Below are 26,462 nucleotides of genomic sequence, written 5' to 3'. Positions count from 1 at the left end.
CTGTACTGGGAATAAAACACATCCTACATTTCATTGGTGGCAAACGGATGGAGCCATGGAGGTTTCAGCTGAGTAATCAAAAGTTCACCTTTACTTTCCTCCTGGGTTTTTTATCCATCTGCGCTGCAGTTTTCCAAAGTGCCACCAGGAGGTCGAGGGACAGAAGAGCAAGATAACGAGCAGAGGAAATACCAGATGAACAGCACAACCCACTTGATGATGAGGCTGATGGCCACAACTTGTTCTGACTGGGGGAAAAAATCATTCACACCTTTAGTGACGCAGTAACTGCTTGGTTTTCTGTAGTGGTGATTTAAATTGAGCCTGTTCTCTAAGCCTGCATTCTTTTTTTATAGCTCCAGGGATCTTTTTTTTATTCGTTATCCGCTGTAGGTCACTAGTGTCACGTAAGAATAATTATCAATACACGGCTTTCTGTCATCACAATGGAATACGAGGATTTGGGCGGAAACCGGGATTATAGCAGGGATTATAGCATGTACATGTGTGTTCGAGATGACGAGAGTTATAATGCAAAAAGGTTATTTGTCCTCACCTCTCTGAACCCGGAGGACAAGCTGCTTAGAGACTTGTCCGCCGCTTCTGATTGGTTCACGCCAGCTCAGACAGGATTGTCACAGCAGACAAAAAGACATGAGTGGAAAGACCAATTGGTGCACTGTTTAATCACTAGTATAGACCAGCTTCAGGAATTAACATAGATATAGATATATATCTACATGTGAGCATATCAGCATACAGCTGCCCCCCCACTAGAGTTATAGTTAACAAATTCATACGTACAAAGAACTGTTCTGCTCATTATTGCATTACAGTGTGTTTGTAGATAAGGGGAACATGACGCGTTACGGTGACTAAATGGCTCAACCAGGGAGCGTTTTTTAACGAGTGAATACCGAGAGAAGAAGAGGAGGAGAATTAGGAGAGTAAGTGAGTGTGTTTGAAGGACAGGCCGGTCAGTTCAGTCCGCCGTGCTGTACTGCTGTGGTTTGGTCCGTACACACAGGGTGGTACGGTATAAATGCAGCTGTTCCGTGAGGGTGAACATCATATTACAGGCTCCTATTAAAGGCCAGCCTATAAAAAAACATTCCCATCCATCATGTCCGTTTGTCCTCCTCGACCTCACGCCTTTCATGCCTCCCCTTCATTTAGTCGTCCCTTCCTCTCCAGTCACCCCTCCTTCCATACATCCTCGTCTCCTTCCTGCCATGCATCCTTGTTCTTTACAGCATGCAAGGCATTAGCCACAATTAAAAAAGCATTTTAATGTTTCAATGAATGTAATTGCAGATATTACTATAATCCATGAAAAAGAAAATCTGATTTATTGGAGCTCTAACACAAGCCAAGTAAACGGGTGCCAGCTCTTTGAGTTTTTTTAGAATGAGTTGGTCTCCGTGTGTAAATGTGTTGTGCAACGCTGGTACAACAGGAAAAGCGTGCTGCGGCGTTACTTTCCAGTGCAAACTGTATTAAACTGACGTGTAACAAAGAACCAAAAGTGAAAGAGAAAAAAAAGCATGGAAGCTCTAAGGCCACCGTGATATCACAGCAGAAAGAAATGCTGCACCCACAGACACATGAAACACCAGTCGGGCTGCACATGTTGCCTCTGTTTCAGATTACAAACTAACAGGATCAGTGCATGAGCGCTACAAGCAGAGCCCGCTGTGCTCCCGTCAATTGTTCTCTGTGTACAAGGTGGAACAGAATACGCTGACTTCCTGTCACATGTGCAGTACGTGGCCACTGACGGCGGAGCGGCCTATTGTAACGACTTTAGAGAGTTAGAGGTGGAAGGAAGCAAAGGGTCTCCGTTCGTGTTCTTGGTTCGATGATTCTCTCTCTGTTTGTTGATCAATGTCGTTCAGTCTGCTGCTTCCCTGCCCAGCACGCCGAGCCGCCTCATCACGTGTAGCTAACTCGTCTTACCGGTCAGCTTTTGAGGGAGACTTCAGGGAAGTGACGCGTGATTGCGTCACATGTGTGTGTGTGTGTACGTCAGGTGAAGGTGTGTATGGAGGCCGCTCTGAGGAGTTGGGTGTGGTCAGGATGGAAACCGAGAGAGAGGAAATCACAGAGGACACAGAGGGAGAGAGAGTGTGTGTGAGAGCATGTTGTGTGTGAAAAGGACTTGTGTGTGTTTGAAACCGAGTTGTTCCATGTGTTTTATATTAAGTGTGTATTTTGTTAATGGAGAAAGAGGGATCGATGGAGCGACCCAGCAGCTGTCATGTAAGTGTCTCTGCACCCTGTCAGGTTGTTACCGGAGCATTTTGTCCTTCGCTTTTGGAACTCGCTGGTGGGACTTCACTGACTAGTCAATCACGTAATCATCTGTTAGTCTGGATAAGATAAAACAAATCACTCCCCCTGTCATTTTTTGCGTTCAATTTCTGTGACGGCTCCTAAAAATGTTTTAGGAGTCTGCATGTGTGGTCTATATGTAGTATTACTGATAAAAGTAGCAGAAGCAGTTGTAGAAGTAGTGAAAGTGTCAATAGTAATACAAGCAGTTGCATGGGATTTACTGCTATCATAAGAAAATACAACAATTAGCTTTAGCCTCAGCTGTGACTTTAGCTTTGGGACTGAGGTCCGTTGCTGTTGTTGTTTCATTTGTAGCTGCTAGACCAGAGATTCCTCACCTGCGGGTTGTAAGATAAACCTGTAGCAGTAAATAGTAAGCGAATAGGAAACGTTCAGCATTTGCTCTCATCAAACCTGGATGAATGAAGACGAGCGTCACTTCATTGTTTCTTGTTTTCCATCGCAGTTCTCCAGAGATCAGTTCATCGTGGACTGCCCCTCAGAGAAGCTACGCAAAGAGCTGGAGGAAGAGCTGAAGATGAACTGCGAGGAGCCGAGGAGCCACGCTTGGTACCACGGAGCCATTCCCAGACAGGTAACACACACACACACATACATCAGTCACGAGTCCCTCCCTGCACAAGCCTCGGTAAAAACTTGTTGAACCAGATCACCTGTTATTAGTCCGCCACACTGCACACACAGTGCCTACAGGGAGATTGCAACTTAAATAGTGGCCTGGGTTAAAACATAAGGTCAGTGCATAGGAAGCTCTTTATATATATATGGTGTGTGTTTGTGTGTGTGTGTGTGAGAGAGAGAGAGAGAGAGAGAGAGAGAGAGAGAGATTGTATGTTCCCTCTGAAAGCTACACTGAGATGTAATCAGGTTTAATAAGCTGCTTCCTTTCGCTAGACTAAACTACCATTATATACTATACAAACACTTGCTTAATTAAAGTGTGTAACTGAGTGTAAAGGGCTTTATTGTGTGTGGGTGTGCGTGTCCATGTGTGTGCATGAGAGAGAGAGAAACAGGCAGCGCATTGAGCCCAGTGTGATAAACATTTACCTGCTTAATGAAAAATGTAATCTCTTGACGTTCTTCATCCCCAATTGATTGTAAATCAATTCAATCAAAATTACTGTAATATTTATGATCTACTTTTGTTTGACAATAACTGGACATAAAGAGTTATGTTTCCATGGAGCTTACTTCCATTACTGATCATTCATTGTTATGAACGTTCTCCATATCAGAATGCTTGTTTTATACGTCCAACACTTGACAAATATATTGAATTTACGTCAAATTTGTCTATCTAACGTGTTTTGTCAACCAACTGTTTCGGCTCTACTTGAATGCACTGATATTTACATGTTGGGTGTGGAATTCTAAAAAATGAAAACAGTACTTTGACAAAAAAGAAAAGACTAGAAAATATATTTATCACGGCATCAATATATAAATATATATTGTATGTACAATATATCCTTTAAAGTGAGTCAAAGGAACCATTTCACATATGAACGTTACATTTACGAAACATAAATGTATTGTGTTATTTTCTAAATTCTGCATGAGGTTGCGGCTTTAAATATCTTTTTGTCTCATGTAAGCTCCTAAAACCAGTCAGCACTGAGCTCATAAACAGTGCGACAGGCGTCCATTATTAGCTTTAATGAAATGTTTGGGCAGTGAACCAACGCGCCGTCCCTCCGTGTGATCTCCCGTGTTGCTGCAGGTCGCAGAATACTTGGTTCAGCGTGACGGAGACTTTCTGATCCGTGATTCGCTGTCCAGTCCAGGATGTTACGTTCTGACCTGCCAGTGGCGAAACGCCGCCCAGCACTTTAAAATCAACAAGAAGGTGAACCTAAAAACGAAACAAGCACTCGAGTTATCAGCAAAATGGCCAGAAGCAGCGGTGGTGAACCTGTCTCTGCGCTGCATCTCTCCTGCAGGTGGTGATGCTGAACGAAGCCTACTCCAGAGTCGAGTACCGGCTGGAGAGGGAAGGGTTCGACAACGTCCCCGCGCTCATACGGTACTATGTCGGCAACAGAAAGTCGGTCTCCCAGGTGCGTTCGGTCAAATATTTTACACAATAACCACAATCATTCAATGGGGTCCTCGGCGAGAGACGGAGACGACGTGTCTTGTTTCACGCGGCGTTTTCTGCGTCTTAGGTGGTGGGGGCCATCATCTTCCAGCCGATCAACAGGGGGCTGCCGCTCCGCTGCTTGGAGGAAAAGTACGGCCTGTCCAGCCACCGCCGGGACGCGCTCATGGCGCAGGAGAGGCGCAGCCGGAAGCGCCTCAGCCTCAACGTCACCAACGGACACGCGCAGAACGGCGCGCGAGGCGCGCAGAACGGCGCGCGAGGCCGGGGCGACGGCGGGAGCCCAAGCAGCCAGCTCAGGTCGGCACACCGGCGGGGAAACAGACGCACGCGGATTCCCGCCAGATGACGCGTGCAGAGTTTGCAGTTTCTAGACAAACGCATACTGAGAATGTGTAACTGATTTAACAAAGCAAAAGCAAGCATGCGGAATAATGGAAACCCTCCTTTACTCAGTCGTTCTCTCTCACACTCGTGTATTCTGACTCTATTAATGTATTTGATTAATATTTCAACGGTGACCCTCTTTTTGGGCTCAGGTTCAAGGATCGCTGTGGCAGCCAACCAGCGAGTCTCAATCAGGTGCCCGAGAGGCGACGGCCGCTCCAGGCGCACCAGTCAGAAAGCTACCTGCCTCTCGGTAAGTGAAAGAGAGACACGCGGAAGGTGTGCGCTGCCGTGAGTTATCGCAGGCAGACGTCCGTCTTCTCCCCCGCCCTTTGAAAGAGATTATGGCGATTCTTTTAGGCGGCGTAGAAGCGCGCCGTGAACAATTCATTCCATGCGTAACATCTGAAAGTTTAAAAAGCTCAACTCATTCTCATTCTTCCTCTTTTTGCTTTTCGGTTTAACATATTCTGATGATGTGCATGTCGTCTTTCCCCTTTCATTCTAATCTCTTCTTTCTTTAACAACGTCTTCTGCCGGCTGCTCGTATCGCCAGGATCCAAACCACAGCGCTCCCCTGATCCTCTCCTCCCGAGCCCGAGCCCCAAGTCTCCTGTCTTCCGGACGGGCAGTGAGCCGGTGCTGAGCCCCTCGGTCCCTCGGAGACCTGCGGAGCTTCTGGCAGGTGAGCGGATCTGAACCCACAACCTGAAGAGCATCTGAGGACCTTGTATTTATACGCTGCGCAGTAACCATATTATTCATATTATCCACAAAGAAGATTCTCTCAAATTGCTGAATGTGAAGCTCATTGTCACATCCTTCGGCCCACGCAAGTCAGTTTGTGTTCATTATCAGATTGAGCGCTTTTCATTTACACAAAGGTGTTGTACTGTGTGCTTCGCAAAAAAAAGGTGCAAAATACGCTAATAGTAATAATGATGATGACAACCCTTGTTGCATATTGATGTCGGAAAGGAAAGATCAACAGTTTTGTTGCCTCTGTTTTAAAATGTATAAAGCAACAGTACTTTTATTTTCTTAAAACTCACACAACTCTGTGGGTTTGGGCACTTTCCGTATTTGCTCCTAGCATTGTTTGCATGCAAATGCGGAAATTAAATTTAAAGCAAAGTAAACCAAAGGCAAACTGTGGTCTTATACAGTTCACTGCCCCAGAATGTGATTTGTCTTTAAGACGCAAAGGGAACTACGACATTTGCCGCTTCGATTCGGTTCTGGGAATAAACGCCACATTGGCGCGTGTGCACAGGCCAGGCCATCCGGGGCTCCGACAGCCAGCTGTGTCCCAAACCGCCCCCCAAACCCAGCAAGGTGCCGCTGGCTCGGCTGCGTCGCTCCCCCTGCCTTCAGCCTCCGGCTCCTCCCCCCGGCGCCCCCGGCCTCACACACGCGACCTCCGGGTCAAATGCACCTGCGCTCGCCTCCGCCTGCGTGCAGACTCTCGCTTCGCCACGGAGCAGTGAAGGTACTTTTTTTTTTTTTTATGGAAATCATGTTTAAAACAGTATCAAGAAATATGAATGAGTTTTGACGAAGAGATACACAAAACGTGTACACAAATTTTATTGGTAGTTAAGTTGCACATTGTTGGTGGTGATCAGGAAGCGTCCTCTTGACTTAAACTGTAGCGTAGAGGACAGTAACTGTAACTCACTAATTACAGCAGTATTGCTGTAATATAAATTGTAACGTATCTCTGCAGCTCGTATTTTTAAGAATAAAGCTGCTTTCGGACCAATTTCATTGCTTTGGATGGTCATATTCTACTGTGATAACTGTATTATGTTAATGTAGGTATGATTCACCAGATTGAAGATCTAGTGTAAATGTGCTGTCTCACTTTTAAAGTCCTGAAGGAATTAACAGTGAGATTGTTTATTCAGCCAGCGCAGGCCCTCCTGTCCCTCCAGTCAAACCCCTTAAGTTCCTCCATCAGCTCCGCCCCGAAGACACTCGCGGATTCTCCACTTCTGCACTTTCACCCACCGAAAATGTTTGCGGTTCTGAATCAGAAGAAAACGCAGGACGGACTGATCGGCTGCAGCCGAGCCCGTCGGACCTGAGGTCTCGCAGCCCGCTCGAGTGGCGGGGATCTAATCCCCTTCATCCCGCCACAGATGTGGAAATGCTGCCCCCACTCTGCAGCCACGTGGAGCGACTGAGGAGAGAAGGGGAGGCAGGGAGAGAGGAGGAGGAGGAGGCTGGAGGGAGTAAAGGACTGGACAGAAGCTCTTACCATCACGCCATCGCGGCCTTAGAAAACACCAGCGAGGAGGAGGAGGAGGAGGAGGACGGGGAGGACGGGGAGGACAAGAGGAGCCGCTTCCAGCGGCCGGTGGAAGAGACGGAGTCGGCGTTCCAGCCGGCGCAGTTCGGGTCTCGACTTCTGCCGCCGGAGAACAAGCCGCTGGAGACTGTGGTCCTGAAGAGAGCCAAGGAGCTGCTGCTCAGCCACGATCACCACAGCATCGCCCGACACCTGCTGCTGGCCGACTGCCAGGTACCCGCACCGCCACCGGAAAACCCAAATGAGGTTTTTCACAACTTTAACTGTAATAACATGTCATTTGCATAATAACAAAAGATTTTTTTAAAACGTTGCTAGACAAAATTAGTTTGTGTCACTAATGGTAATCCGAACTATCAAGACAAACAAATAACCATCAATGAAGCCGTTATTCACAATATCAAAGAGCAACTCAATAAAACCTGTTCTACAGACGTAGAGCGTGTGTCCAGGTGTTGTTTACTCGTGCTGTTCCTCCACAAAATCAGATTTATATCTTACAAGTGATGCAACAAAACGCTCCTTGTGACGCAGAAGAATCACTCACAAAGAAAACAACCCTGAGAGAAGCACAATATTACACCATATCGACACACACACACACAATGGATGGAAAGAATAAGGGAGGAAAATAAAACTTAAGAAAATATATATAACTAAATCTAATTCATGGCCATTTGTAAACCTTTGTTTTCCAGGTTGCGAGGACAGTCGGAGTGACTCCAGAGGTTAAAGGTCAGATGGGCGTGTCATCTGGTCTGGAGCTGGTGACGCTTCCGCACGGTCGGCAGCTGAGGCTGGACCTGATGGAAAGGTACACAACATATACACACACACACACACACAAACAGTAACACCTTTCCAGGCAGTGTTAGTTCTTAAAAAGGACTTTGACTTTTGTCATATGTATATATATATATTTATATTTCTTTAAGACCTCTAAATTATCTTACTTGATTTAACCAAATCTGACACACCAATCTGCACAAACACTCATTCCTGAGATGGTGTTGAAAGTCATTGTCTCCTCCTTCTGCAAGGCACCACACCATGGCGATAGGCGTTGCCGTGGACATTCTGGGTTGCACGGGCAGCGTGGACGAGCGGGCGTCCACCTTAAATCGTATTATTCTGGTGGCGTTGGAGCTGAAGGACGCGGTGGGCGACCTGTTCGCTTTCACGGCCTTGATGAAAGCTTTGGACCTGCCGCAGGTGACAGACACACAAACAGAAATATTGTTTTTACAAAATAAACATGTTTCCTCCATAACGTGTCAGAAATGTTTTCTTCCAATAATAATCAGCCTTTTGAGTGTCATCTGTTTGATATTTGCATGCGTCATTCTGACTGCATGGACGCATGCAACAGCTGATGTGAAGAATTGGATTGTTTGATGGTAGTTTGAGACCGCTGGTGTTTGTTGTTCTCTGCAGATCAGCCGCTTGGAGGAAACGTGGACGACTCTACGAAGGACCTACACGCAGACCGCCATCAGCTACGAGAAGACTCTCAAACCCTTCTACAAGAATCTGTATGAGGGCACAGGTATTGAACGCAAACGTCTTTTGAGTTTCTAAAACCATCAGCACGCGGACCCTCGCGGCCTTTAGGATCCACACGACGGTTTACGGATTTAACTCCCATAGTGACAGAAGCTTCTGGCCTGTGACGGCCCTCCTCTTCCTCCTCCAGCTTCCTCCCCTGCGGTGGTCTGCGTCCCCCTCCTGCTGCCCCTCCTCACTTTGATGGAGCGTCCGTCGATCACGCCCGAGGGGGCGGAGCTGTGGGAGACCAGCGACCAGGGCTGTGACATCATGCTGCGCCACCTGGAAGACGCACGCGACGTCGCGCACAACGCACAGCGCTACACCATCAACTCCCAGATGATCTTAGAAGGTAAGAAGATGTCTTCCAGAGGGACAATGCCAGCCTCATTGTCATTTATCAGACGGGTGGCAGGACGTAAGCGCTGTGTCTGTCCTCAGGGTTCCCGTGCGATGAAGACCTGTTGGAGGTGTTTAAAACGGACTTCCAGCTGCGGCTGCTTTGGGGAAGCCGCGGAGCGTCGGTCAACCAATCAGATCGCTACAACAAATTCAACCTCATCCTAACCGCGTTGTCACGGAAACTGGAGCCCCCGCCCAACACACAGATCGTAATCTGACGTCATCCGCTCGCATTGGACTTGGGTAGAACGTCAGATGGGTCGGAAACAATCCTTCAATAAACTGTAACGAGGTGCGGCGTTTTAGTGACGGGACGACCTGCTTCAAAATCAAACTTCTCAGCAACCAGCTGTCCACAATCTTCCCTTTTCTCCAAATGCCTCTTTGGTTCCGGACTTTAGAACTATTTCATTTTTTCACATTCATTCTCCTCTGCAGTCGAACATCTTTCCAGAGCTCAAAAGCATCGACGTCCAGCAGAACTTAACACAATGAAAGTTTATTTAGAATGCACATTACGCACACTGTCTGCACAATTAACAGCTTATGTATAACATTAGACAACTATGAGGCGTCAGGTGGAAAAACACCAAATGTGAATGTACCAGATTTTACTTTACTCAAGTATGCAGTATCTACAGTTCAATAAATTATTACATGTTTTGGTGGCATAAATCCTCCAAATAAATGATGAACAGTACTTTGTCAGTTAAACCAACAATGAACTTTGTGAAGGAAGTGAAGTATTTGTGTGAGAACAGAGCAGACGAGAGGCTTAAAGGGAGACAATTACAAATGTTGCTTTTCCTTTAAAAGGCACGTGATTTGTTTGTACTCTGACATTCCAGTTAATGGAGAACACAGTTCTACATTTAGAGTAATAATGGAAAACACACTTTAGCTCTATATGTCTGACGAGAACATTAGAAACTAAATGTAAGGATATACCGTAATGTACTTTGTATTTATTCTGGGTAATTAAGCATTGCGATACAAACTAAAAGAGTTTGGTTACAGTATGTAAACTGAAATCCACCTTCAACACCGTGACGTGTATTAAAATGTACAATGTCCACAAGGTGTTTTTTCCCAAAACATCAGATGACAAAGACGAACTCAAGTAAACTTTTTTTATTTTGTGTAAATGTGATAATGATATTTGGGTTTATGCATAAACCTGAAATGACAAAAAGTTGGTTAACATGTGTGGGACTAAAATTGTACATATATATAATATTAGCATGTTAATACTGGACTGTACATATTTTCTGTAGATGACTGACTGAAAAAAATAGAAGTTAGTGATTTTATTATTTTTAACTACTGTTGTGAGAATGAATAAATATGGTGCAGTCTGACGAGGTCCAATGGCTATAAATTAAATCACATTTTACTTAAACTTTATGCAGTACAGACTAATAAACTATATGTCTGCCAGGTATTATTTGAGGTGAAGATCCCATCAGAAAACAAATCCACTCTTCAATGCAGTTTAATTTTATTAGACAGTATTTTGGAAGAAAAAGAAAATCAAAGTGTCTGACAACATTTAAAGTAAAAGATGTGCACAAAATAGAAAGAAGTACTGCCATTGGTTATTACAACATATACACATGATAAAAACACATTTACATGGACGTCAGTGTTCTGCAGAATCACGGTTTGCATTCACTGCAGTTAGTCAGTACACCATCCGTTTCCACGCAAAATAAAATCTTCAGAAAACGAGCTTGAAACGAGAGGAATGGATCAGAGGAAGCGGGTGATGATTAACGCTCCACTTAGCTTGGCACGTTTCAGTAAAGAAGTTATAATTCTACAAGAACTTCATCTTATTCAACATCTGAAAGCCGCTTTGTTATCGGTTGTTACATAATATTCAGGAATGCAGCACGGTGGCTGTTATAATACTTGCTAACAGTTTTTATACATGTATATTAATAATACATTGTAACCGTTGATGGGACTTTTGGAAAGTTTTGCTCATTCCAAAATTGCTGCTTACCACTGATATCGATTTTGTGATTAAAGGGACAGTACACAGGAAATCTGAGAGGATTATGAAACATTTGAAGTGTACGGTTTACATAAATGTGGGATCAGAGGATCCTCATCTCCACTACGGATGCATTGTTTATGTCTAAATGCATGTTTACAGTTATAGGCAACGGTTCTGGATTTAGTGCAAACTGTTGCGAGCTCTTTTTTCTATTAGTCATTTAGCAAAAACTAAAAATCTCAAAGACGCTGCCTTTCTCCCGTCAACATAAATTAAATAGGTTTGGGTTTTGGACTTTTAGAACAAAACCAACACTGGAAGACATCGGCTGACTTTTGAATAGGCATTATTTACTATTTCACTTGAAATATTTTAGACTAAACAAGTAAAAATAATGAAAAGAAGGAATAGTCACAGCCACGGTTGACCAGTGTGATTGTATTACCAGTCGAACAAAACAAATCGAATATGCAATACTAAACTGCAAACGTCGTATATCCTAGTTTATCTTTCAGAAAAGTATAAAGTTTCAGTCTGATTTTAGGAATCAGGCACGCTAGCAGCTGCAGTTTAACTTCAAAACAAATGTGTAGAAAAAAAAAAAAAGACAAAGCACTGATGGATCCGGTTTGCAAAGACATCATCACAAAAAAGAAAAAAACAGAATACAGAAACAGGCCACTTTCACAAATAAGCCTTTTCCCTTCCTTGCAGAGCTACAGTAGATCACGATTGACGCCATTCTCACGTCTGTGCTGCAGTTGCAGCAGGTTAGCTTAGCATAACTGGACAGAGCTGGCCAGGGTTCTTTGTTTATTCCGTACAATATGCAAAAATATCAAGTGGCAGAGGGCAAACTTCGCTCAACGTTTAACCATTTGGCTGATGCAAAACGAGCACAGATCCGTGAGTAGAATGTGGAGAAGCGTAACCAAAGTTCAAGTAACAACACCGACAGCATCGCCCTGTACATTTCACAGCTTCACCGAAGAAACACTGACTACAGCTGAGGCGTCGACACCGGCTGTTAAGATCTACAAGCAGCGAGTCATTGGGGCATTCTTGTCTTAAATAGTTTCAAAAGGGGAGTCAAACCTCACTTCAGATGTGCAGTTTTGTTAGACTCTTGAAAAAAAAAAATCAGTAAATGGTTAAACGCTCACCAGAGAAAAAAGGAAGTCAAAGAATTCAAAAATTCATGCAAAATAGAAGTTGATCATCGCCTCCCGAGAGTTACAAAAAGAGTATAAAAGTCAAGAAAGAAAAAATGGCTAGACTTGTTTCTGTTTCTCGCTGCTACACAGTGGTCATTTATAAAGTTCACACCTCTCTCCACAACACAGAACCTCATTCATTTACTCTTTACTCTCCATTTAATCAGATTCAAACGCTGAAGAACTTCAGGGCAAAGTGCATCAGTTCAATTCAAACCTAAAAACAATCACCATGGAAACACATTCAGCATGACATTAAACATTATGTAAAAATCATTCAACGTTAAAAACAACCGTCACACATGTAACAGTCCACACATGTTTGCAGATCAATTGTTACCAAGGGCCAAACAGGCCAAAATTCTTTATTTTTGGCCTGTTTTTGTTTTTTTTTCAATATTTTTTGGGGGGCGTGTTTAGGCTCCCGCATACGTGTGTGGATACATGCCGTGTTGTCACATTCACAAAAACAACTGATTCAAATTGGAAAAGTCTTTTTTTGATGGAGATGCACTGGAGTGTCACCAGGAGGGTGAGGCTGAGCCAGGTGGCTGCTGGGAGATGTAGTCAGGCACAAGGACAGACACTCAGATATGTGTGTGAAAGTCAAACAACACGGGGTTCAAGGCAAAGTCTGACTCCAAAAGACGCCGCCGCTCCTCCTCATGTTTTGGTGGAATTAAAAGCAGCTCAGTCCGGCCTGAGCTGCTTTCAGGTGAGGGAAGGCTGCCGCCTGCTGGTCAACTGGTGGTATTACAACCCGGGAAGAACAGAGGAAATGTGGAGAAAGAAAGAGGAAGAGGGGGGTCCTGTTCACCCGATCGTCGGTCTATCTGTTTAATGAGTAAATCTGAGTAGCATTAAACGCACACACACACACTCATGCCTCCATTAAAATGTGACACAGCACTCAAAGCGCATCCCAGCCAATGTGCACTTGCAGTTAAAGGCACAGATATAAAAAAGGCCTACTCGTGGACATGCGACTGTATGAAGGTGAAGGCAGGCATGAGGAGCAGAGTGGCTCAGGCAGGCAGGCAGACAGACATCACCAACAGAGCACAGACGATGACGATGACAAACGAGTGCAGCAATGACGTCAGATATAAGATAACTGCCCGAAAGATGATTTTATCTTAAATTTGAGGGTCCATTCTCCGACTAAAAATCAGCTCATCACCAAAGTTACTGATTCTGTATTTCCAGAAATTAAGCCAAAACAACACCAGCAGTTTCACTGCTAAAACGCTCCGTTAGCCAATTAGTGAGGTCCTAGCAGGCTCTTTTTATGGTAAAAAAACAAACAAAAAGAGCAGAGGGATTTGACCACGTCAAGCTTTTAACAGCTTGAAGATACGCTTGCAGGTCCCAGTCCTCTAATGGCCGACACTTTTGAAACAATAACAGCGGCTTTTCTTTGGCTTTAAGGCCACTTGCTCACCGGGCTTCTTCTATTAACACAGAATGCTTTGCCGATTATGGATATGTGAGCATGCGGACATGCAAACCGGCCTCCACTTTCTCTCTCTCTCTCTCGCCCCCTATTACTCTCTCTCTCTAGTGTCACCACCACCACCACCACCAATAATCAGCAATCAGCGTGAGCCCTCCACCAGCCAATCAAATCGCCCGGCCACCCTGCAGCCCTCAGGAACCTGCAGTCACATAGAGAAGAGAGGAAGTTACTACGACACACACGGGGGGCTGCAGCTAGCGCTCGTACACAGACACACAAACTAAAGTCCGTTTGTGTTTCAATAGCACTTGAACAAAAAAAACGTTCATTTTGGGGAGACCGACAATGCGCTGGGCTTTTGAAGACAATAGTCTTCCGTTCTGCCATGAGAGCGATCACGACGAGATAGAGGATAGATGGAAAGAAATAAATTATATTACTTTAATATTATTAGTCAGCCTCCCCTTCGAATGCATAAGAACTGCTGATGTGATGATGCCAGCAGCATGTTCTGATACGCAGTATTCTGCACCTTTGTTTGTACTGCGAGGCGTTGGCTGCAGTGACACCAGTTCAAACGGGACGTTGTTGGGACATTGAGCAGCAGAGGATCAACAGTGAGCGATAACATTAAATACGTGATTTATCAGAGACAATGAAAGGAACTATTCGTACACCCTCTACAACCGAAGTGAAAGCATCATTACGCTGCACACTTCCCTAATCTCTCAACTGAAGGTTTCAAAAATGGCTGGAATAGTTTACCATAGGAAAAATAAAAACTGAATTGATCCCACTATCAAGTATCTGTGCGAGTCGGAGAGAGTGAATTTGGAGTTTAAATATAATTGCAAAATCAATTACACTTAAAAAGTTTTATTTCCATATTTTTGCAGTGCACTTTACAGTAAAGAGTTCAGGAGTCGTTAGTTAGTGTTTTGTGTGATAAGATTTGCATCTGCAGTAGGAACCAACAGGCTCGACAGGGTGGGTTCTGCTTCATGAATGATATTGTTTGGCAATAATTAAAAATAAAGAACAACGGCCCTGGTCCTTTAAAACTACCAGCTGTGCTCTGAAAGTACAACCAGCATGTTTAGGGCGATGGCACAGATAAAAGTCATGTACATACACGCACGCATGAAAACACAGCAATGAGAGCAAAACAACAGATAAAATCAGAACATCTTTAAATGATATCGACACAAGAATCTAAAAAGATCTTGAAATAATTTTAAAATGTTTCCAAATTAAAAAAAAGAAACGTATAATTAACAATAATTAAAAATAAACTGTTTCTAATATATTACATAGAACTTGATCAATAAGAAGCGGCGGAGCCTTGACAAGAGGCTTAAAACAGCAGTGGAGACATTGTTAACACGCACGCACGCACGCACGCACACGCACGCACACGCACACGCACACACACACACACACACACACACACACACACACACACACACACACACACACACACACACACACACACACACAGGTCTCTGTGCTCAGAGACTCACCTCAGGACCATCAGTGCCACAGACACGAGAGAGGACGAATGAATGCAGGGTTAGACACAAGGAGGACGGAGAGACGGGATGGAAATCAGAAAACAGATGAATGTCCATGCGGGTGTTGAGATGCTGCCTTTTTTTCCTCTTTGTAGGGTTACTTTGTATGTGGAGGGGAGAGGGGGTGGGGGGGGGGGGCAGGGAGGACAGTGGGGGAGACAGACGGGATGAGAGGACAGACCACAGTGCTTCAGATGTAGGTGACAGCACCTTTGCTGTTCCTCTCCATGGTGATTTCCACGTAGGACGTGGGGACGTAGCCCTCCCCTCCGTTCTGCTTCCTCGCCCTCGTCCAGCCGTCCCCTTTGTCCTCCTCGATGACGTACAACACCTGCGGAGGAAACGCAAACAAGCTGCTCTTTAAAACGAGCCCGACGGGTTTCCGGCCAGCAGGTCGTTGAAGTTACCAAAGCCGGCATTACCTCGTCTTCTGCCATCACCAGGGTGCCCTCGTTCTGACCTGCGGGTCAAACCAAACCACAGCGCCGTCACTCATCGGCCGCTTCCCACCTGCGCCACAACCTAACAACACCCGCCGAGCTCCTTTTGTTACAGCGCATCGCTCGAGGCCGCTTGTTCTCACCGTCGAAGGAGTAGAGCGCTTTGCAGTGTCCGATGACGGGCAGCGGGTCGTCGTCGTCGAACTCGTCGTCAAACTCGTGCATGTCGGGGTGCGGCTGCCCGGGCTTCGGGGGACTGGGCCGCTGTTGGGGCGTTTGGTGTTCCTGACTGGTGTCGTCGGTGTAACTGCCCTCAGGACTGAAACAGGGAGGGTGAGAGAGTCTGATGTTTACACGGTTCAGATAGTTAAAAGAAATCTCTGGTAAACGGCACCACTGGATAACTACATATATATAAATAAATAAAAAAGGATGGCACCTTCTTATGATGTGGAAATGTGTACTTCTATAAATGTGGAATGCAAACACATTCGATATTGAGGTGCAGAATAGCTTGCAATACTTTATTTTGATAGGTCTGTCAATGTAAAATAACTTTCCCAAGAGGCCCAAAAAAGTATTTGGCAGGTGGGAGGCAATTTAAAGCAAAGGAATGAATTCCCTATGAATCATTAATCATTGGAAACTTGTTGAAACGTATTAACAAATCTCTAATTCAGATACGATTAGCGGCTGTGCATCACTAAAAACGATACTGGAAACCTTTCCAATAAAGAATGATGGAATTCATTGTTTGAATAAGCTAAACGGTGTTACTCAAATGCAGAAGACGACGAAGCATCTAAAGCCAGCGAGGGCCTTTTTTGTGTTTTCATACCCTTTAACAATAGTTTGTAAAGACAAAACGTCATGGCTCGTACTAATTACTGAAGTGATTGACTCTCAGCATGTCATTCATAAATAACTAATCTCTAAAGGTTGCGCATGCATTTTGGGTTGTTTGACCAGCAGCTTACCTCTCTCTGCCTATGGGAGTGTGATGGTGGTTGTCAGCGCTGTGTCTTCTGTCCCCTCTGGAGCTCTGCTTTCCCTCCACCTCCGATAGCCAAGTCTGTCAACCCCGAGGGAGAGAGGAAAGTGTCGGTATGCATGTTTTACAATCCCCCCTACAATCGCTCCTTCATTCACACCAAAACCGTCATTACGTACCTCGTTTTTGTGGATTTCCGACCGCAGCTTCTCCATGTTGCACATTGTCTCCGATATCTTGGGCTGCAGGCTGGTGGGATCTCCCATCTGTGGATTCTTCTCGTACACGTCCTTCATCTTGTTCAGGGCATCTCTGAAAGACGCAGAACAAACACGCAGCGGTTATGGGACGGACGAGCGATAACAAGAAGATCCTGGGTCAAAATCGAGGAACAACATAAGCGCATCCACGCTGGGTTCGCGCGCTCGGAATCGGATTCTTCTGGATAGGCGTTGATTAGTGTGACCGCACGAGGAATGAAGGGTGAGGCCCAACCTTTGATCGATCTCTTTCTGGAGCTCTCTGGAGAGCTCGTCGATCCTCTGCTGCAGCCTCTTCCTCCTCTGCTCGGGGGGTAAGTGGCTGAAATCCTCCAAAGACGGGGCCTGGTGGTGAAAAACCAACTCATAATGAAAGGTGGAGGCATGACCGCGGGAACGACAGAATAAAGGTTAATCCATTAGGTTTCCTGAGCTGCCTCACACAGAACAAGCCATGAAAATAAGCAGCCTAAATCTGCATGCAGTTGTTGCACACAGAGTTCATCTAAAGTAATAGCTAATAAAAAGAAACATAATCACGACATAAATCACATTCTTCTTGAAAAAAAAGACTGCTTTTGAAGGTCGAAAGTTGCTTTCTTTGACTCTTTTGTAACTGAGCAGATAAACTGTGCAGTAGGTGACATTCAATATAATGGACTAAAACTAAAACAAAAATAATGAGAATTATGTTGGTTAAAATAAATATATTACCTAAGTGATGATACATGCATGTCCACCTACACTGCTGTGGCTCCTCATCACTACTCTACACTTGCAAAGCCACACATACACACACACACTTACCATCTTGACCGACCACTGACGCGTTAACCGTTACAACAAAGAGACAAACAACACGGGATGCTGGTTAGTCGTCAGAGTGTCAAACTACCACCAACAGGCCAGTTGCTGGAGCATGGAAACCAGTCAGAAGTCCCAGAAGATGAATCTCCATGACAACATCAAAATTGACCACCAGGGGGCTAGTAGGAATATTCTTCACTAGTTCATGTTATTATAATAACAACAACAACAACAATTTTGTGCATATGAACTGTTCAATATTGATACTAGCCTGCTGGTGTACAATAATAATCACGAGGGAGGTTTTCTTTTGCAGGGAGGCAGCATTTTGTCAATTAACTAGAACTCAATACTAATAATCCCAATTGAAAGGGTGACGGATCATTGCAGAATAATGATTCCTTTTAAATAAGTTCAAAGACATAGATCCAATCCTCTTCCTGTCTGGAAAACATCCCCCTTAATGAGGTGATACTCCATAAGCACGAGATACATTAGTCACTGCAAACTCCGGCCAACAGCTGAGCAACACACCTGATGTGAAACACATTATTCAGCCCCCATTTCCCCTCAAAGCGCTGCAACCAGAAGGTTGAAAAAACAACTCCAAATGCCGCACGCGCACACACACACACACACACACACACACACACACCAACTATCAACAAGGAGCCTCCATCTTGTGATTGAAGCAGAAGTCTGTTCAGGAATGAAAGGAGAGAAGCACACAAAAACAAAAGAAATGCAGGGAATAAGAAGTGGAAGGTCAAAAGATCCAAGAGGGGGAAGAACAGGACAGAAATGAATGATAGAAAAGCTACATGGGGCCTGCAAGTTCCATCGATTTACAATTCAACATACGTTGAAATCAGACCTCTGACCAGAAAAACAACTACAAACTGGCTTTGAGTTTAAAAAAAACAACATATTTTTGGGAAATTGGAGACACCCTGTAGAAGAAATAAAAACCCCAAATCCATATCAACCTGTCAATCAGACACACTGCGACGCTACATCCTGCCTCACCCCTCTTCTCGGGCCCTTCTTCTGGGTTATTCTGGGTACTGTAGTCTTTTTCTCAGCAAGATAGTTGCTCACTAAATCAGTGCTGAACCGGGGTGGAGGGAAGGAGGACCGGGAACGGGAGGAGGATGAGGATGAGGAAGGTGGTGGAGGAGGAAGGGAGGAAGGGGACTGGTGGGGAGCAAGAAGAGGACAAAGCCACAGGTCAGGACGGCACATTCTTCATCACGGACACAGAGATTATTCACGGGATTCAGATGGAGTGATGAACCTGTCTCAGGCATGACTCGTGCGGGACTTTTCCTCTATTGTGGTGTGTGTGTGTGTGTGTGTGTGTGTGTGTGTGTGTGTGTGTGTGTGTTCCGACAGGAAGTCAGAGAATTCATTAAAGGCTGAAGAAGTATTTTCTCAAACAGCGTCTTAGAACGTCTTCACTTGAACACAGTATTTCCTGACACTTCATGTCATTTTACATGACTTATTGCCACTGGTTGGAAGGTGGACGGGGTTCCGCTGGCTAGCAAAGGTCGAGGCACAAAAAAAAAATACATTATTAACACACAAATCAGGACCCAGTTATATTTCCATCCACAAAAATAAATGGTTGACGACTAAAAATTAATATATAAAGGACTTCTTTTAAACATGACACTTCAAAAAATCTTACTTGTTGAAAACCGTAACCGACCCAAAGACACAAACGCACACCTTGTGCATCACACGAGCTCCCTGCTACACCGAGGCAGCTGATGACGCCATCATAAACCAACAGCGGCGATAATGATTAACCAACGTGGGCTTTATGGAGGGGGGCAAAGTCCAAGAAGTGTGTCGGAGAAACGATTTCAGAGCATTGTTGCAAACTCTGGAAAGGGAACAAAAAAACTCCAACTCCAGATGACAAAACCACAGAGGAGCCGAGAGAGTAATAAAAACACGTGCTTAGCGTGTGACCGGCAGCGTGAAGCTCACATCCAGCTGCAGGGTCGTGAACTACTACTGGAGCACTGACTATTATGAGCCTGTGAGGAAGTGACCACGAGGATTTTTCTCAAATGACACTAATAACTCGGTGAATCATCAACCAGCAACATTTTACAAAAGACGGCCCTTGTTTTAAAAAAACGGATAACAAGAAGAGGCCCTGTGCATGAAATCTATTCCTGAAGACCATGTTTTTAAAGGCAGTGACTCTCAAAGGATCTACTGGTTGGTCATTGTAAGAAAGACAGCTGACAAGTGCCGTTTAAACACAAATCAATAAACACATGATTATTGTGTTTATTGATAGCTTTCCAGAAGAGGTTGCAGTTTATAGAAGGAAACTCCAGTTTCTATTCAGTTAAAAAAAAGGTTTGCAAAAGAATTGTTGCAGTGATGCTACCAGCGAACAACTTCAGACTCATTTCTGTCTCTGATTTATTTTTGCGGCACGTCTGTTCGGTATAAATGAAAACAACCACCCAAACATGATGTGTGCCCTTCAATCGCCGTACCTTGGGCTTCTTCCCAAACAGCCACAGCTTGTTCTTGGTTCTGCTCATCGGGTGTTTCGGGTCGGTTCGTGACGGCGGGGGCCCCTCCCTGTCCCGGTCTCCTTTGGGCGTGTTGCTGATTGTCCCGTCGGACCCCGTTCGGCTCAGATTCTGGCTGAAGTCCTCAAAGGGGAAGTCGCCCGGGGGTTCGAAACCCGACTTGAACGACTCCACCACGATCGCTGAATCCTGGGGAGGTGGATGACGGCAGCAGATGAGCGGTGGGGGACGAGAAAGAAGGACGTTCCCCGCCCCGCTTACATCCACCTGGACTCCACCTACCCGTCGCATGTCCACAGCCTTGGCAGCGGAAACCATTCCTTCCAGACATTTGGAGATGATGGGGAGGACTCTCCGCTCGGCCTCGGCGAAGCTCCGGTACGTCTCTCCGAGCTTCACCGTCCGACGATCGTCCATGTCCTGCAAGTTCTGTAACAGGGAGCAGAGGAATTGGAATAAACGGCAAAAAGTGCTCGAACGGACACAAGTCCCGCCCGTCAAACATGGCGGTGACGCTGCAGTTTAGCACGTCTGCTCTACCTTGAAGATGTGCGGTATGGCGTTGTTGAAATGTTTCCACTGCTCGCCGTTGAAGTTCTGCAGCTGGGCGGCGTACTCGTTCTTACTCTCGTCGGCCATGTGGGTGCGCAGGTAGAACTGGGCCTTAGCCTGAGCGGTCACATGAACACGAGCCACAGAAGCGTGAGCTGAAGCCCCGACGGCTCCTTTGTTGGTCCAACGTGAGCGCGCGCCCAGGAAACCGATAATACGCTTCTCCCCTTTGATGCAACGAGGTGTTTTAGTAGACGTCAGCTGGGTTCTACAGCGGAAACCCCACATACGTAAAAGAATACATGGTTCTACTACCCGGAACCCTCTCAATCGAGTTTTACAAACGTAGAACTACTGCAAAATTTAAAATGGGCATTTTCTTTTCCGATTACATCCGCTGAGGATTACGTTTTCGCTTTGTTGCTACTTTGAAAAACTCCAGGCTGGATTTTCCTGAAACGGAGACGTTTTGTGGGACGAGGAGGGACCCGTTCCATTTTGGAGCAGATCAGAATCACTGGGCGAAAACACACATATTATTTTTCACTTTTGTTAACATAGAGAAATGGCGCACTTGGCCTTTGGCAGAGGTCTGTGTGCTCTGTGTACCCTTCTGGTTTCCATAGTTTACAGTTAAAAACAGTTTTTAGACAGTACCTCATCTAAAAACAAGGCTTAGCGGGCAGTATTTTTACCCTCAATTAGGAAAGGCTTATTTATCCACGTAGTCTTACGTAGTCTTAATTATACAGTGAGTGTTGGGGTGGAAAAGGGAGCGGCAGTAAAACTTCATAGGCATCAATTATACACTACCAACTTTAAGAAAAACAAAATATGAGAAACTTATTTGGTTATTATAAAAAAAAGAAAATGTTGGTCATGTGCACACTGAAGGGTCAAAGTGAACAAACTGGTATTTTCCCTGACAATAAAAGAAAGGAGAAGCTGGCTCACAGACTGACTCATTTACAGCAGTTCCTTTGAAAAGGTGGGAACGTCCTACCTTCTCCACCTCCGATTTGGTGGCATTGATGTCATTATCTAACCGATCGTAGGTGATCTGGGATTTCTCTGCTTCTTTACACTCTCTCTCAAACTTCCTTTTACTCTGAAAGACAGACAGACAGAAAAAGAAAGAAAGCCTGATGTCAAAAACATCAATTACCACAAATAATACACGGCATAACCTCTTCGTTGTGATGCACCGTCTCGCTGTCTGGTCATTCATCCCTCAGTAAATCAAACTAAAAGAAATGAGTGTTTAGAGAAAAAGCCAAAGGGAGATGAATCATGCTTCCTGCCAGCCCATCTGGGTCACATTAGTTGTGAAGGAAGCGGAGTGAATAGCTGAGACATTACAGTCCAGTCACCAAGCAGTCACTATTAAAGTCACGCCGACCACACAAGGAAACAATCTCCATCACGTGTGTCGGAGCAAAGGAACTCCACCAATGGGCCACCGGCCAAACAATGTCCCTGGGCGTGTCGCATTAAAATACAAATTAAACACGCAGTAATTAGCCTTTCAACTTGGAAAGGAATGGAATTGTGGTTCCTAACAACAATGAGCAGCTTGATATAAAATAACTGAGTTATCAGCACTGAACAAATGGAATCTCTCTCTGGAGAATTCGAGGAGCCAAGCGGAAGACTGCAGAGGGCTAAATATGGGCCTCTGCTTCGTATTGATCTGGGAGAGGCTGTGTGTGTGTGTGTGTGTGTGTGTGTGTGTGTGTCTTGGTCCTGGCCCCTGTCTTTTGTCCCCATTGACTGAGAAATTTGCCAAGAAAGAAGAAAAAGTCCATTTCCATGTTAGACTGTCTATTCATTTTAACATTTGAGAGGAAAGTAATGCACAATTATAAAAAAGCTTATCCAAGGATCACACGTTTCATATTTGTCCCTCTACTAAATAACAGCCCCGTTTTCCATACAGTTACCCCGGTTAGCATTATTTGCATTATTTGATGCAGGAGAGTACATCCGGCTGTCCCTGAAAAAGGAGAATATTTACAACAAACACTTTTTCTATTCCTCACTTACATTTTCCATCAATTTCCAGCAATGGTCCAGATGCTGCTGGGCCTTCCTGCCCTCCTGCAGATGCTGCTCAAATATACACACAAACACACAGAAATAGTGTATATTAAAACACATATACATAAAAATGACAGTACACCAGAACAATCCCCTGGAAAGAGGAGTCCAGTGACTAAAGCAGTCAGATTATAGATTTAGACTTAACGGCGCTGAAAACGAGTTACTTATTACATAATTATGAGTGCAATTATCAAAAAAGCAGGTGAGTCAGGAAGTTCTTATTACATTTCTTTGGTTTGGACAGTGGCGCAGCTCTTTTTTTCCCCCAACATCAAAATACAAACAAAAACAACCTGTTGTTGCAGTTTCAAGAACAAAACAAGTAAAGGTGTTTGGTGCTTCACAGTAAGAGGGCGCTGTTCTTCTAAAGCACATTGATCTCACATATTCAGAGCTCAGGGCAGAAGCAGATGGTGGGAGCAATAAAAACAGATGGTTAACATCCCATCCAACAATATTTATCCTCCTGAGTGAAGCCAAACTGAAAATAAATGCACATGAGGCGACACACAGGAAACAAAGGGCCAACAGCAACATCCGCTTCACGACAGGAAGCCACGGGATTCCTGGGAGACTTGGTCCAAATGATCAATGGGCGCAGTGTGAAACACGCTGAAAGACGGCGTCCCGGGTCCCGGGGCGCTGGACATCACGCAGAGGGCAGCGCAGCGTGGAGACGCATCGGTGGACTCACGTGCTTCCGCTCAGCTTTGAGGTCCTGGCTGTACCTCATCAGCTCCCCGTACACCTTGTGAGTCATCTCCTCCGCCACCACCTCCCTCTGACCCGCGTAGTCGTTGAGCTCGTTCAGCACAGAGTAGAAGGACAGACATGATGTGAACCTACGCAGCAGACACACACACAGACAGACACGTGTGTGATTAACACAGCGCGCTCCTTTCCTCGTCTGTTCCCCCACGCACCTGAACTCTTACAGTCCATTAAGAGATTCAAGTCGAATGAAACATATTCTTCTGCAACATTTGTTTTCTACTCATTTCATTAACTTGTATATTTGTGTGTTTGTCACGACAATTTAATTGTTGTGTAAGACACAGGATCAATAAATTAGTAGATTTATTGATCCTGTCTATAGATCATTTCTATAGATTTTAAATTCCTTTGTAGAATCTGTGACAAATAAGACTTGAAATAAATGAATTACAAACAGATACTCACTCAGACCACAATTTACCTTTACAATATTGTCACAACGTGCCCCATGCGCCTAGAACACTAGTCAAGAAAACACACGTAACACTGTTTTTGTAGTGAGACCACTTGAGGAAACATTTTAGCGTGCAGAACATTTTGCGCTGTGTATAAAGTGTGAAATAGCGGCTGTCAGCAGTCACATGACAGCGAGCACGGAGGGTGAGTGTGTGTTCCTGCTGCTCCTGCAGAACGAGTGGAAAATAGAAACTATGGTCCACATCTACTCACCTCGGCTCCTCGTCTTTAGAGCGCTTGGGACAGTATTTCTTCACCAAGGTCCTGAGAGGAGAGAAGGAGACGCAAAGGTTAAAATACTGTCTGATATTCTAAGCCTGGTGGCAAGTTACGACACACACACACACACACACACACACAGGATCTCCGTGTTTTATTAAAGATGAATCGTCTGCTCCCTCAGGCTCTGACAACAGAGACTCCAGCACAGCGGCGAGTTAATGATTGAACTAGAGACCAGAGGCTGGTATGCGTGTGTGCGTCCATTTTTTTTATTATAAAAACATGCACCCGTCCATCTTTGAACAGTCTTCAGACCTGCAGAAGCAGCACAGTGTGTGTGTGTGTGTGTGTGTGTGTGTGTGTGTGTCATATTCTGAAGGGATTTCCCCTCACTTGAAATAAACCACTGGGACTCATCTGCTTTTAAATGAGGTGTTGCAACGATTTCAAACCAGTCAATAAAACACTTCACCCCTGGTGTGCAGAAATCAGTACTGAGAGGTCGTCAGCAGGAAAACACTTAGATTGAATCATCATTGTGAAAAGACAAAGAGCCCAAATGGAGTCCCTCGATAGCTGCTATAAAGGCCTGGGTGTGTATGTCTGTATACCTGCCCATGTGTGCATACGTGTGTGTGTGTGTGTGTGTGTGTGTGTGTGTGTGTGTGTACCGTAGCTGCTTGGCGTAGTTCTGCTCTATGTCCAGCCTCTCCTTGACAAACTTTGCGTAGCGCTCAAGGAAGTCGATCCCCCACTGAGTGTGTTTGTCCAGATTATCAAACTGGTCCTGGAGAAGAGACGGGAAGGAGATGCCATGAGAGAGAGAGATAGAGAGAGAGATATTCAAACTCTTACATATGAAAAGCCTGTTTTTATTCACACAAATAAAACAAACATACTCACACGTCTCATACATGAAGAGACGCAGTGCAGAAAAAATAATGAATAACACATCTGCCGATTCAGTTCTTGCATTATAATGAGCCAGAAAGAAAGAAAGATTATCAGTATCAAGCTTCCATGATAAACAAAGTATAGCTGGAAGCTGGAAGACAAAGAAAACATTTATATAAATTTGGTCTCTCGTTACCATTTTTAGAAGCCATTTTGTTGTTACCCATGAAGTGAGCAGCACTAGCTGCCACAGTCTGTGCCTCTCGCTTTATGCGTCCACACTAACCACGCAGCACATAGGGGGCACCGAGGGCCACACCAGACTGCTGACCCCCTTGGTTGTTCACTGACCATCTTTACAATTACAAAAGACAGCGAGGGGGCCTTTAAAAACCGCCCATGTGTGCGTGGCGGGTTGAGTGGTTGGCCAACACGGCTTCCACCAGAATCAAATCAGTTGGCGTCTTTGAGTCGAAGTGTTCACTGAGGTATCGTGTTCACCCCGATGGGCGGCGTGGAGGCACAAAAAGTTAACTAGTAATAAAAATACAATCGCCAGGACGGATACAGCTCTGCGATTGGTCTGACGGGTCGGTGCACAGTGAAACACAACAGCCAGTCAACAGTCAGCCTGCAGGAATGAGGTGAAACCTTGTGTGCGGGACAACCGCACTTTGTTTAAAACAAGCGAACCCCTGCAGCCCCACGAACGAACCACCAGACAGGACCGAAAGAACACTAAACGGACAAAAGGACCCCGCCGTGTTAAAAAAAATAAAAAACAGGGACGGGTGAACCTTGGACTGGCAGAGCGAGCGGCATCCACGGCGCTCTGCGGGGCTCAACGCCAGCTTTCATCAGCGGGAAAGAAAGAGCTGAAAAAGATCAGAGTGGTGCAAGCGAGTGCCAAGTGCATCGCAGCCAATTTCAAGCCGGCTTTGTAGATCGCAAAGATCTGAACCCTTTTACAGCCCAGACGCCAAAACACTGACGAGGTGAGCTGGGTGCTGCAGAGAGAAACGCTTTGGCCGCCGTTCACGTGCAGCCTGCCGGTCCCGCTGCCTCCT

General features: G+C 45.1%; 2 protein-coding genes and 1 long non-coding RNA gene across 5 annotated transcripts in view; 2 read left to right on the top strand and 1 right to left on the bottom strand.

The window, feature by feature from the left end:
* The window catches only part of bcar3 (BCAR3 adaptor protein, NSP family member), a 48,966-nt gene extending 38,507 nt beyond the window's left edge, over window positions 1–10,459 (top strand). For all 3 annotated transcript variants that reach the window (XM_078108039.1, XM_040183536.2, XM_040183537.2), the window contains 13 exons: window positions 2,801–2,929; window positions 4,079–4,204; window positions 4,299–4,415; window positions 4,524–4,756; window positions 4,996–5,096; window positions 5,400–5,528; window positions 6,117–6,332; window positions 6,751–7,367; window positions 7,853–7,968; window positions 8,195–8,366; window positions 8,589–8,700; window positions 8,848–9,051; window positions 9,141–10,459. In XM_078108039.1, coding sequence (XP_077964165.1) covers window positions 2,801–2,929; window positions 4,079–4,204; window positions 4,299–4,415; window positions 4,524–4,756; window positions 4,996–5,096; window positions 5,400–5,528; window positions 6,117–6,332; window positions 6,751–7,367; window positions 7,853–7,968; window positions 8,195–8,366; window positions 8,589–8,700; window positions 8,848–9,051; window positions 9,141–9,319 — 2,451 coding nt within the window. In that variant the 3' untranslated portion in view covers window positions 9,320–10,459. The remainder of the gene's footprint in view (window positions 1–2,800; window positions 2,930–4,078; window positions 4,205–4,298; window positions 4,416–4,523; window positions 4,757–4,995; window positions 5,097–5,399; window positions 5,529–6,116; window positions 6,333–6,750; window positions 7,368–7,852; window positions 7,969–8,194; window positions 8,367–8,588; window positions 8,701–8,847; window positions 9,052–9,140) is intronic.
* LOC144411421 (uncharacterized) lies at window positions 5,592–5,820 on the top strand. The gene is made up of 2 exons (XR_013468583.1): window positions 5,592–5,727; window positions 5,758–5,820. It is a non-coding gene; the product is annotated as an uncharacterized LOC144411421 (long non-coding RNA).
* Window positions 10,460–10,582: 123 nt separating the features above from the next.
* The window catches only part of fnbp1l (formin binding protein 1-like), a 30,635-nt gene continuing 14,755 nt past the window's right edge, over window positions 10,583–26,462 (bottom strand). Inside the window, 16 exon segments of the mRNA XM_078108040.1 lie at window positions 10,583–13,969; window positions 15,552–15,672; window positions 15,764–15,801; window positions 15,925–16,100; window positions 16,759–16,853; window positions 16,952–17,084; window positions 17,268–17,377; window positions 18,866–19,033; window positions 20,359–20,586; window positions 20,680–20,826; window positions 20,938–21,066; window positions 21,953–22,057; window positions 22,993–23,055; window positions 23,744–23,891; window positions 24,493–24,543; window positions 25,173–25,288. Coding sequence (XP_077964166.1) covers window positions 13,962–13,969; window positions 15,552–15,672; window positions 15,764–15,801; window positions 15,925–16,100; window positions 16,759–16,853; window positions 16,952–17,084; window positions 17,268–17,377; window positions 18,866–19,033; window positions 20,359–20,586; window positions 20,680–20,826; window positions 20,938–21,066; window positions 21,953–22,057; window positions 22,993–23,055; window positions 23,744–23,891; window positions 24,493–24,543; window positions 25,173–25,288 — 1,836 coding nt within the window. The 3' untranslated portion in view covers window positions 10,583–13,961.

The sequence above is a fragment of the Gasterosteus aculeatus genome, chromosome 8 (genome assembly GCF_964276395.1).
Source record: "Gasterosteus aculeatus chromosome 8, fGasAcu3.hap1.1, whole genome shotgun sequence".
NCBI lineage: Eukaryota > Metazoa > Chordata > Actinopteri > Perciformes > Gasterosteidae > Gasterosteus > Gasterosteus aculeatus.
The sequence above is the reverse complement of the archived record's forward strand: the minus strand, read 5'-3'. Positions and strand labels throughout refer to the sequence as shown.